Source organism: Mesoplodon bidens (assembly GCF_964165515.1).
Source record: "Mesoplodon bidens genome assembly, chromosome: 6".
Taxonomy (NCBI): domain Eukaryota; kingdom Metazoa; phylum Chordata; class Mammalia; order Artiodactyla; family Ziphiidae; genus Mesoplodon; species Mesoplodon bidens.
The window spans coordinates 9,726,623-9,746,700 of NC_138162.1; the positions used below are offsets into that span (position 1 = coordinate 9,726,623).

At 36.8% G+C, this 20,078-nt stretch overlaps 1 protein-coding gene across 2 annotated transcripts in view; it reads right to left on the reverse strand.

Moving 5' to 3' along the window:
• Positions 1-20,078, reverse strand: part of PBX3 (PBX homeobox 3) — a 241,025-nt gene that overhangs the window by 49,520 nt on the left and 171,427 nt on the right. For both annotated transcript variants that reach the window (XM_081236583.1, XM_081236582.1), the window contains exons 3-4: positions 17,370-17,611; positions 5,415-5,605 (exon numbers count right to left, since the gene is read on the reverse strand). In XM_081236583.1, coding sequence (XP_081092709.1) covers positions 5,415-5,605; positions 17,370-17,611 — 433 coding nt within the window. The remainder of the gene's footprint in view (positions 1-5,414; positions 5,606-17,369; positions 17,612-20,078) is intronic.

The following is a 20,078-nucleotide window of genomic DNA, read 5'->3' on the forward strand; positions in this document are numbered from 1 at the left end:
CAAATTGAGAGATGATGGTAACTTGGCATAGGGAGAGAATAATGCAAATAAAAAGATTCAAGGTCAATTTGAAAGGTAAAAGCAATAGGACTTGATAATAAATTGGATGGGGGGGTGGGTGGGGAAGACAGAGAAGGAAGGTAAGGAAAAAGAAATACATCAAGGATTTCTGGATTTTTCTGCTTCAGCCAACTGCCTGGACTGAGGTATGGTTTGCTCAACAGGGAAAGAGTAGGGGAGGACAAATTCTTTGTTTTTACTGGGAGGGGGTGGCAGAATGTCAGAAGATCAAGTATTTGTTGACAATTTATTTCAAATAGCAAAAATGTCATTTACGGGCTTCCCTGGTGGCGCAGTGGTTGAGAGTCCGCCTGCCGATGCAGGGGACACGGGTTCGTGCCCCGGTCTGGGAAGATCCCACATGCCGCAGAGCGGCTAGGCCCGTGAGCCATGGCTGCTGAGCCTGCGCATCCGGAGCCTGTGCTCTGCAAGGGGAGAGGCCACAACAGTGAGAGGCCCGCCTACCGCAAAAAAAAAAAAAAAAAAAAATGTCATTTACATTTGGGTTTTATTTTGAAGATTTTAAAGAATTCCAGCCTGAAAATTAGCATTTGTCAGATTTCACTTTAAATTAAATTCTCCAGTAACTGGAAAACAGTTTCCCCAAACAATTTTCTTAATATTGCCTTAAAAATAACCTTAATGATATTAATTGTGATATCCTATACTCAGAAAAGACAACGTCAGTAGGCAGTTGTAAATGTGTATACCCTATGAGATTCTTCTAGTTAAAATGATGTCACTAACGTGGCAGGTTAAGTATGTGATCTATGTTTCAACATTCAGGGAGAGTCAAGGGAGCAAGAAATCTCGGTCTGATCAAAACATCTCAAGTTATGAGCCCTGAAACTTCTTAATTTCAATAATTTTTTTGAAGGTTAAACCATTGTTTCCTGAGGGATGAAGAATAGATTTAGGATCTATTTGGGAATAAAAATCAACAGGATTTGATGATGAATTGGATGGGGGAGGTGGTGAGGGAAGACAGATGAAAGAGAAGTACACCAAGAATAGCAATCAGCATTTTTGCAGGAGTCAGGCATTGCTTGACAAGAAAAACAAATCCCTGACCTGGGGCACTTTGAAAAGGCACAGTCTGATGAGTGGGTAGCTGGGTGAGTAGCATGGAAAAGGTCTAGAATAGATACTGAAACTGTCAAACTTACAGATAATTACCTGGCCCACAGATAATGTTTGTTGAGACAACACAATAATGACCTGCTCATAAAAATCTAAGTTTCTGGCTTCTTATGAAAAATTGGAAGATCAGCCACACCAGGCCCACATCCTCAGAAGGCAACCACAGGCTAAAGCTATGTGATGGCCGTCCCCTCAGACATGTACCCATCTGCTCTAATCCTCACTGCCCCTCATCCAGCCACTCCTCTCAAGTCCATTATATGTAAGTATGTGAGCTTGTGACTCAGTCTAAAACATGAAATCCACCAGCAAGACCGGGTACAGTGGAGCAGATCACACAAGGGCATTTCTTTGGAAAATGAGGACTTACAAAAGGGGGAATGAGCAGAAACATATTGGGAAAGCAGAAATAAGTTTGGCTCATTTATCGACCTTACCTAGGAGTGGTTTTAGAAAACATCAAAAAACCTCAGAGAACAAATTTATGGGCAGAACAGAATACCTCACCCCAGACAGTCTGGCTGCATCCAAACTACGGCACTTCTACTAGAAGAGTAGAGAGACCTACACAAATTTATTCCCAACTGTTCTGCACCGGTACATACTTTGGCTTGTCCAATTACCAAGAAAATGTGAGTATGGCTTTACAAAAAGCCAGAGTGAGCAAGGGAATCATATATCTGAATGAGCATGTTTGCCTAGAGCAGAAAAACCGTGCCTTCTCAGTGCAGAGGGCTTGCTAAGAGGCACTACAAGAATAGATGGAAGCAAAGCTCAGTATTTGCATTCACTTGAAGGCATAAGAGAGAACTCGGTCTTATACTTCATTTATTTTTTAGAAAAACATTCTGTAGAAAATGCCCATTAAGCATTTCCCCTAAGTTTCATTCCCCCCAGGGTTCACCACATTCTAAATGGCTATGCCTCAGGCCAGTGTGCAGTGGTGCATCAGTCCCAGGGCTGTGTCCCATCAGCATCACAACATTACTGACGGCAATCTCTGTGGGAGAAGGGGTTCTGCTCCAAGCTCTGCCACCTTCTCACCCTGGCTCTGCTCACTCTGGCTTGTTAACTTACTTTCTCTTCTTGGAAGAAAAATAAATCATTTAGGTGTGTACATTATGAATGCAGTTATGTTTAAAAAAAAGAGCATGCAGTTGATAAGAATGGGAAAGTATCCACAGGAATAAGGATAGCAATTGTGTTAGAAAAGAGTCCTTTCTGAAGAAAGTACTTTTAAATATCTTTGTTACGTAATGCTTTAATTAAAATGCTCAACGTTGACAATTTAAAAATGTTTTTTTGTTTTCTGATGCTACTTCCTTAATTCTTTGAGCTATTATAAGTAGTAAGTGGAAATATTCATTCATCTGGTTCGTCAACAAATTACTTTTCTGCAGCCTACTATGTGTAAGACACTTGCTGGAATTGTGGGTAATCTAAACGTGTAAGACTTGGCCATTGCTTTCGATGACAATGCGACTTACTCGGGAAGAGAAGAAATGATCCTGAAAAACTGCAATAAAGGCAGTCTGAATGAAGTTCGGTCTGGAAAATCGTATAAACATAGTATCAGTGTTTAAGAGATGGCAACGACGAGTCCAGTGGAGTGCTTAAAGTAGGCTTCCTAAAAAGGGAGCATTTAGGCCAGGCGTGAAAGGCTGAGCAAGGTCTCACTAATGCAACAAACATGAGCACCAGCTCTGTTCCAGGTTCCATGCTACACACCCTCACAGATGACAATTCATTACTGGTGATCAAGTTGGGGAAATGGTTGGGACAACAGGGTTTGCTGTGGAAGGCTGGAGGTGGAGGTTGAGGGGTGGTGGTGGAAGAGGTGGTTAGGCAGAAGAAAAGAATTCTCATCAGAGGAAACAGATGAGACCAAGAGGTATTGCATTTTGGATTAAACACAGGAAAGAACAATTTAGTGATATATTAAGAGCACTAAAAATGTTCACATTTTGATCTAATAATACCATTTCTGAGAATTAATCCTTAGGAAATAATTCTAAAGATCAAAAAGGTTGAATGCATAAAGATTTTCACTGGAAGACTAATTCCAATAAAAATCTGTCTAAAATAGTACCTTCCCTCCATCATTTTCTCTCCCTTTACCTTCCTTTTATTTTTCCTCATAGCACTTACCATTCTATCACATTTCATTACATTATTGAACAGAATACTACAGCATATTTGTTCACTTGTTTATTGTCTGTTTCCCCAAATAGAATGTAAACTCAATTGGGGCGAGTATGTTAACCTATCTTGTTTACCTTTATAGCCTCAGCACAAATAAATATTTGTAGAAGGAAAGAAGAAAGGAATTGGAAGGAAGGAAGAAGTTATCATGGAAATTAATAGGGAAAAATAAATGCTCAAAAATGAAGAAATGGCTAAGTTAATTATTTATCATATATCCATCTGGTAGACTTCAACAACTAACATTTAAAACAGGAGTTTATACTATATGAAAAATGTTTACCTATTCATGGTAAATGTTTAAAAAAGCAAACCAAATTATGCATATTGTACCATCACAAAGAACATTAAAAAAAAAAGTACCACAAACCAGAAAGAAATATACTAAAATGTTCACAGTGATTTTTTTTCCATTGGGTGGTAAAAAAAGTGATTGTCTTTTATCCCTCATCCTTCTATTCTATACATTTTACAATGTTTCCATAGTGACCTTGGTATTTTTTAAATAGGAAAAATATAAAATAAATCTTAACAACAACAAAAAAAGTAATTTGGGCGGGGGCAGGTCACATAAGGCCTCAAATGCCAGGTTAAGTAGTGTGCATGTGAGTTACCCAGCAGTGAAAAGCTGCTATGGGGCTTCCCTGGTGGCGCAGTGGTTGAGAGTCCGCCTGCCGATGCAGGAGACGCGGGTTCATGTCCCGGTCTGGGAAGGTCCCACATGCCGCAGAGCAGCTGGGCCCGTGAGCCATGGCCGCTGAGCCTGCGAGTCTGGAGCCTGTGCTCCGCAACGGGAGGGGCCACAACAGTGAGAGGCCCGTGTACCACAAAAAAAAAAAAAAAGAAAAGCTGCTATGGTTTTTAAGTAAAGCAATTAGGGCATCATAAGAGGGCCATGGAGGATGAGTGGGAGAAGAGTAAGACTGGAATTAGGGAGAATAGTGGGAAGTTACTGTGGTAGTCTAGGTACAAAAGGATGAACGTGAACTGGGCAGTGCAAGTATGGATGGAAAAAAAGAGGTAGAATGAGAAATGGTGAAAACAAAGCACTGGTGAGTTCTAATGACTAATTCAGTACGGAAGAAGGAGGAACCAAAGGCGATACAGGGCTTGTAACCAGGAGAACGGGAGTATAATCAGGTGGCATATGTTTCCTTATTCGGCTCTAAGGAAGAGCTCTGGCATGAAGATTGTTCCTCACATCTTGTTTTCCAGTTGAGATGCTAACTTATTTTCTTTAATATTGTAAAATTTGGACGATAATCTCTGTGAGATTCCAAGGGAGAGAAAACAAAACAAAATAGAAACCCCTTTCCAACGCTGAAGATTGATTGCAAGCTTTAGCAATGCTCAAGAGGCATCCCTGCAGAGGCTGCATACAGTAGGAACTTGACAGTTCCTCTGTTATGTCACCTAGTAGGTCTAACACACCATATACAATTTATTACCTAATTCCTGTGAAACTTGGTGACAGCTTCAGATAAAAGGGAAATATGTATCCTTACAGGGGAAACTCACAGGCTTTCTTCTTGATTTGGAAAAACAGAGTTTGGGGTTTTGTGGTAACTATAATACCACTTCCTTCTTAGGAATATCAGTATCTCCAAGTATCTTTTTTCTAATATGCACAAGCAACGTTACATCAGGAAATTCTTAGAAAACAAACCTGCATTAAAACAAAGTTACATACTGAACATTATCCTTAAAAATACTTTTTAGCATCAGAATTGAAAGAAAGGCTATGTATTACTAAGTCATTAGTAGCGGCACTAATCCTATTTGTTTCCTGAGTCACCAAATTGGCAGCTAATAGCACTACCACCCCCAGACAAGAAGAGGCTTGACAGTGCAGGCACCATGAGGTGAATTACCTGTCCAATGTAGAAAAGAACTCTTATAGCCAAATTAAAGAAGAATCTAAGACCAATTGGCCAGGATTACAGAAAATAATACACAAAGAGTGAAAAGAAAAATTTTAAAAAGCCATGCAATAGATTTGTGGCCTCACATACCTGGCATCAAGGAACCTTGATCTTAAAATCATAACTGCTTCACAAGTGCTTTGTTTGAGCTGCATCTGAATGGAACTAAATTTTCGATGGATGATGCCCACCATTCTTTCAATCTCTTTTGGGGAAATGGGACGTGTTCTACTCTGCTCTCGGAGAAGGTTCATCACGTGTGTAGTGAATTCATTACATGCCTGTAAGGGGAAAAAAATCACTCCTTAGGAATCTGGTATTTTGTATTATCACACCCAGACATTAACTCATCTGAATTTCTACCTCATTTGCAGTTGCCAATGGCATTATGCAGTAGGTAGGGTAAAATGAAAACTAAGACACTTGTGAAATGGCAGTGATAGTTAGATGGGGAGCAAGAATACTGAAACTATGAATGGCCAGGCATGCAAGGGAAGCACAGCACTCAACTGCCCTTCCCACCACCCTTGTCCCTGTTCCAAGATGAGGTTTTCCCACTGGAGGATGCTCTCTACCAACTGCTATATGTAAGTACAAATATATGTTAATTGTTAATACTAAGCACCTCCTATTTTCTTTGGGGTTTTACATTTATTCCACAAATGTTTACTGAAGCACTATGAAGTTCAAACTCCTCCAAGAGCGATTAAGGACACATAAATGAGCAAGATGTGGTCCTGACTTTCAGTGCAATAAAATATATAAAAAACAAATTCTTAAACAAGGAAGACCATGTAAAGTATCACAGGAAAATATGAATAAGTGCTTCCTAAGTTCCAAGGAGGAAGTATTCTCATCTGGAAGCAGAGATCACTTCATGGCAAAAGTGACTTAGGGCTTTAAAGAATGGGTAAGATTTTTGAAAGGTGGAATAAAGGTGGAAATCAAGAGGAATTCCAGGCACAAGAAAATATCCTGGAAATCATGGTATGTAGCAAGTCCAGAGGGACAGAGAGAATACGTAAAGGGGAAGAGGAAATTCAGATTTGCACTAGCATGTAAAGGGCCTCTGATACCACGCCAATGTCCTAGTATAATTTAGCTGCGATGTGGGCCTTATTTGTGGATATACGCCATTCCTAAAACATGGGTAAAGCAGCTCAGCTCCTCAGGGGAGGGGCAGCAGGAAAATAAGGATGAGATTTGGGTCTCAAACTTTTTAGTTAACAATCCTCAGTCCCTGTCTCTTTCAGCCCACCTATATTCTTTAGATCTATAACACCACATAACTGGGCCTACACAGAAATCCAGTATTGCCTTGGTAAATAAAGCATCTGTCTGTATCTCTGGATAAAAAGAACATCTTCTGGCATTTTTGTTTAAAAAAAAGACAGGAGATTCTGCACCTTACTGCACAGATGCCCTTAGCAGGGTGAGCAGACAGAACAATCATTGATCATGGCAAGATGCATTCTGAAGATATAATAATGTCCACTTCCCTACAGATATCCTGAACATATAGCAAATGATGGTTTTTCTAACTGCTCATTAGAGAACTAACCTTTCAAGTACAGTGGGTGTTTCAGTTACTTTAAGCTTTTATGGAGCTTTTATATAAATATTTCTAAGGTGAGGTAAAATGAGTCTGGCTTACCAAAGTTTTTTTAAAAATATGTTTAAGTCTTAAGAATTTTAAAATTCCTTGTGAGTGGTGACTCTGGGATTCTTCAGAGTATAGATCTGTGCAACACACACAGTAGGCATCCAATAAACATCTATGGATTGGTGGGGTTTTGTATTACAATTCAAGAGTAATGTTGATTAATATCTGTAAATACATTATCCCTGAACCTTTGTAAGTGAAGGATTTTTAACCTGCAGTCCATGGATAGGTTTAGAATGTCCATGACTCCCTGAAATCTTATTCAAGTTGTGTGCACATCTGTCTTTCCCGAGGGGACAATCAGTGAGGTTTTTGTTTGTTTTCGTTTCAGATTCTCAGCCAGTCTATAATTTTAAAAGGCTAAGAATTACTGTCCTAGGTTATGGCACAGTAAAACATTAAGGAACTTTGCAGCTCTAAAACCAGAAGTTCTTTCCATCTTTAAAGAAACCATAATAAAGAAAAGTAAATTTAAGATTTTCCCCACTATATTGTCAACTTAAACTATTTTGTGCCAAGCTGAAAATAGGTGGTCACCCTGTCAAGAAATACATGTACAGATCTTTTTTTCTTGTACAATACTTTCCCTAAAGAGATGTTCACATAATTTCAAATTACATAATTTAATAAACACTGGCCCTCAGTTTTCTTATTAGTAAAATGAAGGAAAGTAAACTAGAACAGCAAACTGGAATCAGCAAGTTCTGAAAGAGACTTCTACAGCTAGTTCCAAAAAATGTTAATACAGTATGTTTGGGAAATGTGGGGTTAACCAAAACTTTAAATGCTTTTTTTTTTTTTGAGGGGGGTGGGGGCAGGATTCCTCAGTACTTCCAGTATGCCAATATGCATCATAAATCTTCAAAGGAGAATGGTATATCCAACTTTTCCCAAATAAATTTGGTCACAAAACCTCTTTTCTCTAGAGCAGTGCTGTCTAAAAGAAATACATTGTGAGCCACATATGAAAAAAAATATGGGGGGTCATTTAATGATTTTTCTACTGCACTGATTATTTTCCAAATGTGTTTTATTTTTCTCATATGAAATGTAAAATTTTTCTAGTAGCCACATTAAAAAGTAAGAATCAGGTGAAATTAATTTTAATAATATATTTTATTTAACCCAATATATGAAAAGTATTAACATTTCAACACATAATCAAGATCTTTAGATAACTGTTAATGAGATATGTTACATTCTTTTTTTCATACACTTTGAAAACCAGTATATATTTACATTTACAGCACATCTCGGTCCAGATTAGCTAGATTTCAAGGGCTAAATAGCTACATATGACTAGTGGCAACCGTATTGGACAGCACAGCTCTACAGCATCTTGTGGACCAATGTACTAAGTAAGAAAAACTCTTTGGGAAACAGTATACTTAGTAATCTTTGATGTTTCTTTTTTATTCTTCATCACCATGCAGTCACACAAACCCACAAAAAAAAAGGCAGTTTCACTTAGGAATGTCCTTGATGAAGCAAGAGAAATCATTCATTTTATTACATCTCAATCCTTGACTACGACTTTAATATTCTGTGTGATAAAATGGGAAACACACCAAAAGCACTTCAATTGCTTATCAAAGGATGGCTGTCTTGAGAAAAAACACTTGTGTGATAGTTTAAGTTGTGAGCCGATGCTGTCTTTTTCATGGAACACCATTTTTATTTGAAAGCGAAATCAACAAATTATTATAATTATTCAGACTTGGGTATTTTGCAGATATTTTCTCAGAAATGAACCAAGCAAGCCTGTCACATCAAGGAAAACAGCTGACAATAGTTGTGCCAATGATGAAATTTGACTTTTCAAGTGAAAATTATAATTTTGGAAAACTTGCATCCACTACCTTGAGCTTGACAGTTTCCTAGTAGACTTTCTGATTAATTTGGTGTTGATATTAATATGATATTTTGATATTATATAATGTAAAGTGTTAACATTAGAAGATGTACATAACTCAGCGAAACAATATTTTCCAAATGATCAAAGCATTATGTTACAAAAAAATGCATAGGTAGAAGATCCATTCAAAGTGCACACTAGACCAAGTTTAAAGGAATTTAAAGGATTTTTTTTAAGGAATTCCTTTAAAGGAATAAAGGATTTTAAAGGAAGGGAGTACAAAAAGTTGATATGATTTCAGACTCATTATAACTAACCTTTAAGACAATACAACTTGTCAAGTTTTGGTATAATATCAGAGAAAAGTATCCATAATTATCAGAAAGGCTATTAATACGCTCCTCCCTTTTCCAATGACATCTTTGTGTGAGGCCAGGTGTTCTTCATATACTTCAACCACATGACAGGAGACTGACCGTAGAAGCACATATAACAATCCAGGTGACTTCTTTTAAGCCCAACATTAAAAAGTTTTGCAAAAATGTAAAAGCAGTGCCACTCGTCTCACTAAATGTTGAGGGTTTTTTGTTTTTTTGCAAACACAGGCTTTTAAAAATATTATAGTGAATAGATAATAGTTTATTATTGTTTCTTAAATACTTTTTTTTTCACAGTTTTAACTTCTATTATAATAAATGTTGATAGATATAATGCACTGAACAAAAGCTCTTAGGGGATCTCCAATAATTTTTAAGAATCCAAGTCCTGGGCTTCCCTGGTGGCGCAGTGGTTAAGAATCCGCCTGCCAATGCAGGGGACATGGGTTCGAGCCCTGGTCCGGGAAGATCCCACATGCCGTGGAGCAACTAAGCCCGTGCACCACAACTACTGAGCCTGCGCTCTAGAGCCCATGAGCCACAACTACTGAAGCCCACGTGCCTAGAGTCCATGCTCTGCAACAAGAAAAACCACCACAGTGGGAAGCCCACACACCGCAATGAAGAGTAGCCCCTGCTCTCTGCAACTAGAGAAAGCCTGCGTGCAGCAACGAAGACCCAACGCAGCCAAAAATAAATAAATTAAATAAATAAATTTAAAAAAAAAAGAATTTAAGTCCTAAGACCAAAAAGTTTGAGAACTAGCTGTACTGGAGTATTTCTAATTTGCACATGTAATAATGCTAATTCCTACAAACCTAGCTCACACATTATGGTAACATATATCTATGACAGAGTGTATGTCTTGATAAATAATTCAAGACTCCTGTGTGTGATACCTGAGGGTTTTTGTTTTTTGTTTGTTTGTTTGTTTCAGCTTTCCTCTGGCTCTCAGTTTTTCTCTGGCTATATTTTAACCTCTTCAGAATGAATGTTTGCCTATCGTTTCTAAGAAACAGCCACAGGCTTGTGTGAAAAATAAGTGTTAAAAGCAAAAAGTTTCTGCCTCTAAAAACTCATAATTTCCTAAAACGTTTGCTGAATGTCTCACAACTTATTAAGTGAAGTCATCTATGAATGCAAATGCTGATTAGCAATTTGGCAATAGCCCAACATTCACAGAATTCACATAGCTTTTCTTTAAACCAGTAGTTCATACATGATTAATTAGAACAGCTCATTTATGTAGTGTGCACTTTAGCTCATTACTCTAAGTAAAATTCGTTAAGTATTTACATTTAGATAATTAAAATCCGGGTACACCCTTAAGAAAGATGCATACACTTTAGGCAAAGTGATTTTTTTCCTTTATACCACTGAAAGTAAATTACAGCCTCATTTACAGCATCATGTGTACCAGTTTCAGAGCAGAACACAGTACTGCCTCATCTCCGGATCCTTAAAAGATATACATTTTTTAAACACATAAATGCAGTAAGAATGATCAAATGATTGCAGAGTTGTTTTGAAGGGCCACCCAACCACACACTAGCATCGATGCTGTTTAAAATGTAAGATGCTCACTTCAAACATTTATCATATCCTCTGTCATACCTACAAGACTATATTATTAAAATAGACATTGGAAAAAATTTTCATTGCCTTATTATTTTTCCAAGTAAAATTGTCAGTTAAGAATTTTCTGGTCAATGTCCACAATACAAATGTAGAAACAACTTGGTTAACTGGGAGATTTAGGAAAGAAGAGTTTTGATTCCTTGAATTTTCTGATTTATGAGTAATGGCAAAAACCTCTTTTTCTCTTAATCCAGCTGTTGAAAATTATCTAGGATGCATTGTTTTACATCCTAGATAATTTGTTTACAATGTAACAAAAATATATGTTTTGTTTAAAACATACATTGTAATAACATAAAGTCAACATAAAGTGTGGAATGCTTCATCTGATAAAAAATATTTTCAACCAATTCTTATTATGAGCCTTTCTCTCCTTGCCATTTGTTCCTTTCTCCTTAAAAATACAAACCAAGTAATATAATGCAGGATTTGAAATATCTGGATATTTTATAATGTTGTCAATGATATTTGTTAGCTAGTAAAACTATATCCTCGATATGTATATGTATTTGGATTTACACTCAAAATTAGTTTTCAGGGTTTTGTTTGTTTTGTGGTGATGCTTTTTTCGGTGGTGAATTCAAGATTCAACCCCTTTCTTGCCTGTAAGTTCACATCATTGAACATAAAAATGTAAAATCAGATGGTGAGCAAGCACTTATTTTTGAGGAAGTTTTAAAATGGTTCATGATCAAATCTAAAAACTGAACTGGCCTTTTGTAACCATCTAGAGAAGCTGATTGCAGACAACAGATCATAACACTCTCTATGCTAAAAATCCACTCTTCAAAGAAAGAATAAATCTCTATTAAAACCTGATGATTCTCAAATTTGCAAGCATCCGTTTTCTAGATGTCTTTATAACCTTGCAAGTAACTCTAGTCCAGTATTATAGATTTTGTATTTATGTAATGCTTATTAAATCAACAAATTATTCTTGTTTTAGGATAAGAGTCAACATTGAAAGATACTTTCTAAGCCAACTAGAATGAGACCAATATGCCTAAGAAGCAGCTGCAAAGATGAAATATCTATCTTTTTTTAAATCAGAGTATAGTTGGTTTACAATGTTGTGTTAGTTTCTGCTGTACAGTAAAGTGAATCAGTTATACACATACATATAACCACTTTTTTAGATTCTATAGTACCTCAACAAGTCTCAACGTAATCACGTGGTTTATGGACCTATCTCATGAGGGTTCTGTAAGGATTATATTATATAATACATGTTAAGTTCTTTGAAGAATCTGGAACACAATTAACACTTAATAAATGGCAGTTATTGTTGAAAATAGAAATGACAATTTTATGAAATTCATATTGTGTATGTCATTCTGCAAGTAAGTCCCTACTCTGATTACCTAATTATAGTTGTGTCTTCCCATTGCCAGAATAAATACAAACACTGCTTCCAAAGAAATTGAAAAAAAAAAGTATTCAAATATAAAACAGTTCATTCAATTCAAGTCAAGTTTGTGGTCAAAGATACATTTGGTACAAAGAGCCAATAGACTAGAAACTTGGAGAAAAGAAGGGAACACTCAAACACTCCTTCCAGCCAAGGAAAGACGCAGCATGAATGCCGACAAGAAGCAAAACCCTTCTCTTGGAGCAATGAATGACAAAGTCTTGCTTGGGAAAATGAAATATAAAGTTTACATCAGATAGTACCCTTTTACCTTTCCTGCTTTTTTTTTTTTGCTATTAAGAAAATAGCAAAATGGGATTAGGAGTTTGTGGGTTACACAATCTCTAATGTAATAACATCAGTATTTTAAAACCTGATTAAAAAAAAATTCTTTACAAGCAAAGGAGATCTTGCCAGCAAATATAAACACACAATGTTGAGAGCCTCAAAAAAGCACAAGGCCATGCCTTTAAGTGGTTTAGGTTGCACACTCATTCTCCATTCCCCCTGCAATCCCCTGTAATCTGAAAGTCCTCTATTAGCTAAACAGTACCTAACTGGTCTTGAGCACATTGAGTGTACATGCGTGGCTCCAGTGCTTTACCTGATTTGAGGTGAATTCAAAAGACATCTGCGAACTCAGAAAGCAGGTTCCCAGATGGTTGGGGGAGGGTTGGGACCCTTACAACACTTTTGCCTTCAGCAAAAATGTATTTCAATATAATTATAGGAGATAGCTTTCAATATGTCATCTCTATTATAGCAGCTGTAAATTATGAAGTGAATTGCTTGTGTACAAGCACTTCTGGTACAAGCAAAGTGGGAGAGCTGCATAAGGCATGATATATATCTTTTCTTTTTTAACTGAGAACAAATCTCTAAGTCAAATTTCATTTGCAAAAACCAATGTATCCATTTTCCTTTGGTAGAGAGGTAGAGGAAACAAGACCCTCAATTCTTTAAAACAGGCTTCCCAGGACCCTTGGCTCAAGTTCATTAGGAATTCACCTATTCTAATAGTCGGGCCTTTAATCATAAGAGCGTATTTGAAAGATACAGTAAAAACATTTTTCAAAACTTGTAGCTAGTCCCATCCCATAGTTCAGGATGCCATATAAGCCTCCATTGCCTGGCTGCCTTTGGGTCTCATAATTATATGGGGATCCCGTGTGTACAAAATAAAAAATTTGTTTTCCTCCTTTTAAAACAAAAAACTTGTAGCTAATCAACAAGAAGACAAGGAAGCAACCAGGTCTTCCTCCCAGCTAAAGAGGAAGGCAGTGCAACCAAGACAAAAGCATTACAACACAGTTGCTGCAAGCTTTGAAAAATTATCATATTCCTCTTGGTTGTCAGGATCAACAAAAGTAAAATAGTTTTGGTTTTCCTTTTAGGTGATAGTAATATTCAAGAATCTTACTTTAATATATATTCTATGCCTAATATTTCAAAAGCATTTATAAGTGAATCTAGATGGTTCCCATTAAGAAGCATTACATCTGAGCCTATGTAATGTAAACACATGATCAAAGGACATTTTCTGGAGAAAAAAAAAAGGACAGGATTTTAAAAAACAGTACCATTCCTAAAACATACACAGAAAGCTGAGCCTTGCAGCTTGGATTTAATTTTGCTCTAACTGTAGCTCTAGTCTGCTTAGCTTTGTAAATGTGGCTGCGTTTATAAGGTACTTTAATTTACTGCAGTGGTGGTGTTTGTTAATTTTATGGCAATCTAAATCTAAACAGGCTTCAGATACATTTTCATTACAGCTTCATTGCAAAACACAGTGGAGTGAACAGCTCTAAAATTCCAATGTTGTTTATTTCTTTTAGTAAAAGACTCAACACAATTTTCTGACAAAGCCTTAACATATATGTTCTTCCTATTTACTAATAAGCTTTCTGTCACTCAAAGTACCCATGTTCATGTACTTTTAGGAGGAAAAATATAATGTCTGTAAAGTGATTAAAATAGTTGTTTATTTTTCCATCTCTACTCTGATCCTATCCCAAATGCAATCCAACATGGGCAAATAAGAGAAAAATCAGAAAGAATCTGAATTACTCGCAAACTGTAATTGTTAAAAACAAGATAAGAGACCCAAAAGGGAGTCACTTTTGCTATGCCCCAAGTTTCAGCATCTCCTAGGAATGTAATCTTAAACCAGTCAATCTGGAACTACTGGGCCAGCACCCGTGAGGTCATCTGCCTGACAGACTCTGCCAGGACCTAAGGGAAGGCGACCTTGCCACAACCGACCCTCTTTTTTGCTAGTACCACTTCCTCGTCCCGCTCTTGTCTGCCTGTAAGAGTCTTTCATTTCGTACAGCTCCTGGGAACTCCTTTCTATGTGCTAGATGAGATGCTGGTCAATTCATGAATCGCTGAATGAAGCTAATAAGATCTTTAAAATTTACTCAGTTGTGTTTTATTCTTTAACATACATAAGTAGCAGCATAATTCAATGGAAAAAGAAGGCATATTGTCAGAAACTGATTTCAAAACCTGATTCTGACACTAACTAGATGTGTGACACTGGACAAATTACTTCACCTAAGTCTCATTTTCTCATCTGTAAAATGTAAATTATAATGCCACCATCTAGTTTAGAAATGCCACCCCTTCATCTCACTTAGTTCTTCGTAGCCCTTCTAGTAACTCCAAAGTATAGCCCTGAAAGTTCTATCCCAGATAAAGCCCTGTATCCCAAACATATGAAAAGAAAAGATCTTATGTCAACTCACTGATCAGAACAAACTTAGGAACTACAGACAGAAGAGCAATAAAAGCCAGCTTCAAAGACAGCTAAAGAGAACTAAATGCTGCTATGTTCTTTCTAAAACAATTCAGAACCTACAGGAGAAAAATTGTAAACTAAATTTCTGTTGAATCAGCCAACTAGTCATGATACTTTATTTGTCCATAATACTGTATAGATTTCATATTAATATATCTATATTTTTCCTTCTGAAAGTGTTAAAAATGAGAAAGGAAATATACATTCAGTGGTTTTTTATTAGGCTACTGAACATATCTAGAAATAAGATTCATGATTACATTTTAAATGTTTGATATTTAAAACAAAAATACATACTGTAGATTAGTCTATGAAGAACTTGTGTGCACAGTGTATTTTTAAAGCAAACAAAACAAAACAAAAACCTTGGTGAAAATGACTGATGCCAGTTTCACCCAACTTCCAACAGGGCTGAAGGGAGAAAATAAGGAGGCTGGTGTGAAGAAACATGGCAGAAGATAGTAAGGAATCACCTTAATTTCTCAGCTAAAAAGATGAGCCCTTTGACCCCTAATACTATAGATCTTTCCATGCAAGGTGACTCATAGTATTTATTTAGTAAGTACGTACAGATGTATTTAACGTAAAGTTATGCAATTAGGGTTATACTACAAATTAGTTGTTTTCTACTGTTTATGCTCAGGGCAACCTTTTCAACCGTGACTTATTTTGTTTACTCTCAATTATTCATATGTCAAATCAGAAAGCTCAATTTTTTTCATATATATACACAAGACCACTTTTCCAAAATTCTTATTTGCATATCTTCTCCCAAAAATTATTCCTATGAATGAGACTAGAGATACAGTATGAGATCCCAGAAAGCCTACTCAGAAAAAAGATAATGTCTTATAATATTAATTTATATTGTATTTTAACATAAAGCTACATAAATCTTTCTACCATTCCTCAAAACACACTCACCTCTGGGACAGAATCCAGCATTTTTTAAATAATACCACATCCAGAATATTAGAGAAGGCAATGAAAATAATAACATATACAACTGAAACTTTACAGGGAACTTAGAAGAAAAATCAATATTAAAACTGACCAGGGCATCACACTAAGGTGTTTGGACTTTAATAAATGCCTGACTACATAGTGAAGTATTTATGGGTGAAATGACATGATGCCTAGGACTTATTTTAAAATACTCTACCCACCCACCCCCCAAAAAAAGAGTGGGGGCAAGGGGAGATAGACAAAATAAGATTGACAAAATGTTGATAACTATTTACCTGGATGATGAGTATCTAGGCAGTTCCTTATTTTAGGTTGAACTCTATAAAAATGCCAATAAACAACTGTTTATGACCTAAAAACTTGTTAATTTCATAGCATTCAGCTTAATATTTTCTTTATTTTGGGCACATTTAAACATTTCCATAATAATTTTTTTTTAATTACCTTTCAGTGAGAATTCCTCAAACTAAGCAGGTTTTTAAACGAACAACTAAAATATGTTTAAAATGAACCACCAACATTTTACCTGGATCACTGGATCTAAGACTTACTTATTTTTCCCCACATTTTAACATCTCTGAATTTTGGAAGCATTTTACTATCAATGGCATGTTATATACTTCAATTGGGCAGTTAATTTTTTCTTGGTGGTGGTACATAACACCATGATACGGCTTAAAATAAAAAATACCTTAGATTCAAAGAAGTATAGTTAATATAATTGCTGAGAATAGCATTTTTAATGCATACTTTCTTTCTAATCAGGAATTTAGCACACAATGCCTAGTGTCCCCTGCCCCAGGAAACCTGTAATTATCTTGGGAGGTCTCCTCAAAGAGAAAGGCCAGAACCTGCTTACTTTGTGAAGTTAGCTCCCTCCCTTTAGCCTGGCATAATCCTGAAGAATTAATTCCTAGGAGGATTCTGTAGCTCACCGCATAGCAGGCAGAGCTCACTATGCAATGCTTCCCTTTAAAAGTTGTTATAATAGCTATGAACGAGGCCAGTGCATAACTGTTAATGATATAGAGCTTTAACGAGCACCAAGCAGTGAGGTTAGAGGGGAAGGATGGCTGCAGGTGTGGTAGTAAGGGCATGTAAATGTGAGGAATGAGTAAAACAAGTCGATGGGATAAAACAGGTTTAGCTTCACCTCTGAAATTGCAAAGGGACTTCATTTCATGAATCCAACAATTCACTTGGATTTTTGCATTGACCTTATTTATGCTGCTCTTTCTGTTAACACCTACCCCTCACAGCCCTCAGAATTAGTTAACGCAGTCTGTCAGAAGAGCAACAGAGGGTTTGTGTAGGACTATGAGAGTGGCGGCTGCTGACCTGTTCATATTTCTCCAGTTCTGTGTGATAGATTTGTCTGATCTGGGTCAATTTGGCTCTGTAATCTGAGTGTTCAATAGAGTTATCTGAAGAACCTCCAGAGGCTGCCGCGGCTGCAGCTGCTGCCGCCGATCCCCCACCTTTCTCAGGACCTGAAACCCCTTCTGCCAAAAGCATATTGTCCAGTCTCATTAGCTGGGGATCGGGAGGGTCCTCCTCCTGGGCTCCTCTGATGCTGAGACCTTCAAGGAAGAGAGAGAGAGACAGAGAGAAGAAGCGAGAAACAGGACAAACAGTGTGAGTATTTTATTTATTTGAGTAAATGATCAAACAACATCAGTGCACTACAATTCATTCTGAGAATTTCATTGCTCGCATTTTATCAATAAGCATAAGTAAGTATGAAAATTCTTACTTCTGTGAAATTTCCAGTATGACCCTCTCTCAATATATCCCATATTGGATCCTTGGAAAAAAGTAACCCTGGCTTCTCAGAATATTCTAACAGCCAATCTTCCCAGTTTTAGATGATTTAAGCAAAAATGGAAAGGGGTAAAAATTTCAAGATTTTTGAGAAAGAAAAAAAATAATTCCAAGGATATAAAACAAACTCATCAAAAGGTAGTTATTTTGTTTCTCCATACAGTTGGAAAAACAGAATTTAAAATCCCATAATTGGGGCTTCCCTGGTGGCGCAGTGGTTGAGAGTCTGCCTGCCGATACAGGGGACACGGGTTTGTGCCCCGGTCCAGGAGGATCCCACATGCCGCGAAGCGGCTGGGCTCGTGAGCCGTGGCCACTGAGCCTGCACGTCCGGAGCCTGTGCTCCACAACGGGAGAGGCCACAGCAGTGAGAAGCCTGCGTACCGCAAAAAAAAAAAAAAAAAAAAAAAAAAAAAAAATCCCATAATTAATTCACAAGCTATATCCAAAAATTAGAATATAAACAGGATTAGATGGGTTTTTCCATCATGTAATTTCAGGGAGAGAAGAGAAATACATACATTATAAGGGTAAATTAGCTATGCTTTAAATATATATATTATTAAATAAATTTGTTAAGCAACTGCCAGCAAACTATAAAACCAGGACACTACATACAGTATTGAAAATATACCATCAACATGGCAATACAGTGCTGGACACAGTAGTCTCAATCTAATTTTGCTTTTAAATCAAGAACTTCCTAAGTGATGCCCAATCAGCAACCTCATCTGAGTACTATAGATCACAGCTGACAATTCATAGGTTTAATCAGGTCACAGGCTTTCTGCCAAGATGTTTTCAACAACACAGAAGACAAAGTTTTAAAGTAATTATCTGGTATAAAAAGCGGTGGAGTCATGACAGCTCAAAATCAGCATTTTCATTAATGTGTAACATAATCTAAAATATCCCAGCCCAATTAACCTCCGTAAATCTGTTTAAAAGCAAGTTCCCCATACTAGTTACAAGGCATCTTGGGGAAGGCGGGGGAAGGAAGTTGGCATTTTGCAGGTCCGCATTTGGTGTCTGCCTTTTGCGTCTGTGCCTGTTGTTGTTTATCCACAGTGGTGCACACTCTGCGTCTAGTGTAACTTAACATGACAGTAACATCTATAAGCTGCCAAGTACTCAACTGAGCACCAGCTCTGTGATTTTTATATGCTAACCTAAAACAACCATCAGTTCTTTTTAAGAACAGATTTCATTCCTAGATGCCCTGAATTATACCCACAGCATGACAGAGCTCTTGGTTGCCTTAACTCAGATGAACAACTTTAATATCCTCCCTCAAAACACTTTAAAGCTGTCACTTTCACTTAAAAATATACTTCAGAATAATTTCAACTGGGTAATAAAACTAACTCACAGTAATTTAAAATTATATCTGTTGCCTATTCAGAGGTAAATAAATAAAGTTTGAAAACCACAACATACTAAGACAATAAATTCATTTAGGGAACCAAAAAGTTAGATAACTCTCTTAAATAAGATAAAATTGGTATCAACACATTGCTGATAATTAAAGATAGACAAACGTGTATTTGCTATTTCTTCTAGATCTAGAAGAAACTGCCAAATATTGGCTACATTAGTATTTTTAATTTAGCATCTTTGATTTTCTTCCCTTCACTTTGTTAGATCTTAAAATCTGATGGCCTAGAATCTCATGGCCTAGAATGCTTGTAGTTCCACATACCAAGTTTTCTGTGCATTTGGCATGAAGTAAGGACTCATGAGCAACATCTTATCTTGTACTTTGGACTCTGTTTCATTTTTATATTATTTGTTTGGGAGTTCCTTAACTTTCTCCTTTTTAGACTAAATTTTTGCTCACATTTTTGTATTTGTTGTTTCTTTTTTGTATTTACAGATATTGATGTTTCTCCTGGGAATGTATTTTTTTAATCTACCTTCAAGGTTCTTCTGGGTTTCTAGTTTTCCCCTTGTACTTATACATATTGATCTTTTCCTTATGGACATTGGTGAGGTTCTGTAATAGTAAATCAACATACATAGTCAGAGTTATTACACTCCCCTGAACAGTGTGGCAAACAAGAAAAGATGCTCAATGACTAATACACAAGGAAATAGACTATAAGGAAGATAGAAGAAGGAAATTTGTCAGGAAGAAATGCAAAGGACACAAAGTAATCTCCCATCTATAGCTCTTTTATACGTACCTAATATGTATATAACACCACCACACCAGTAGGAAACAGCCCT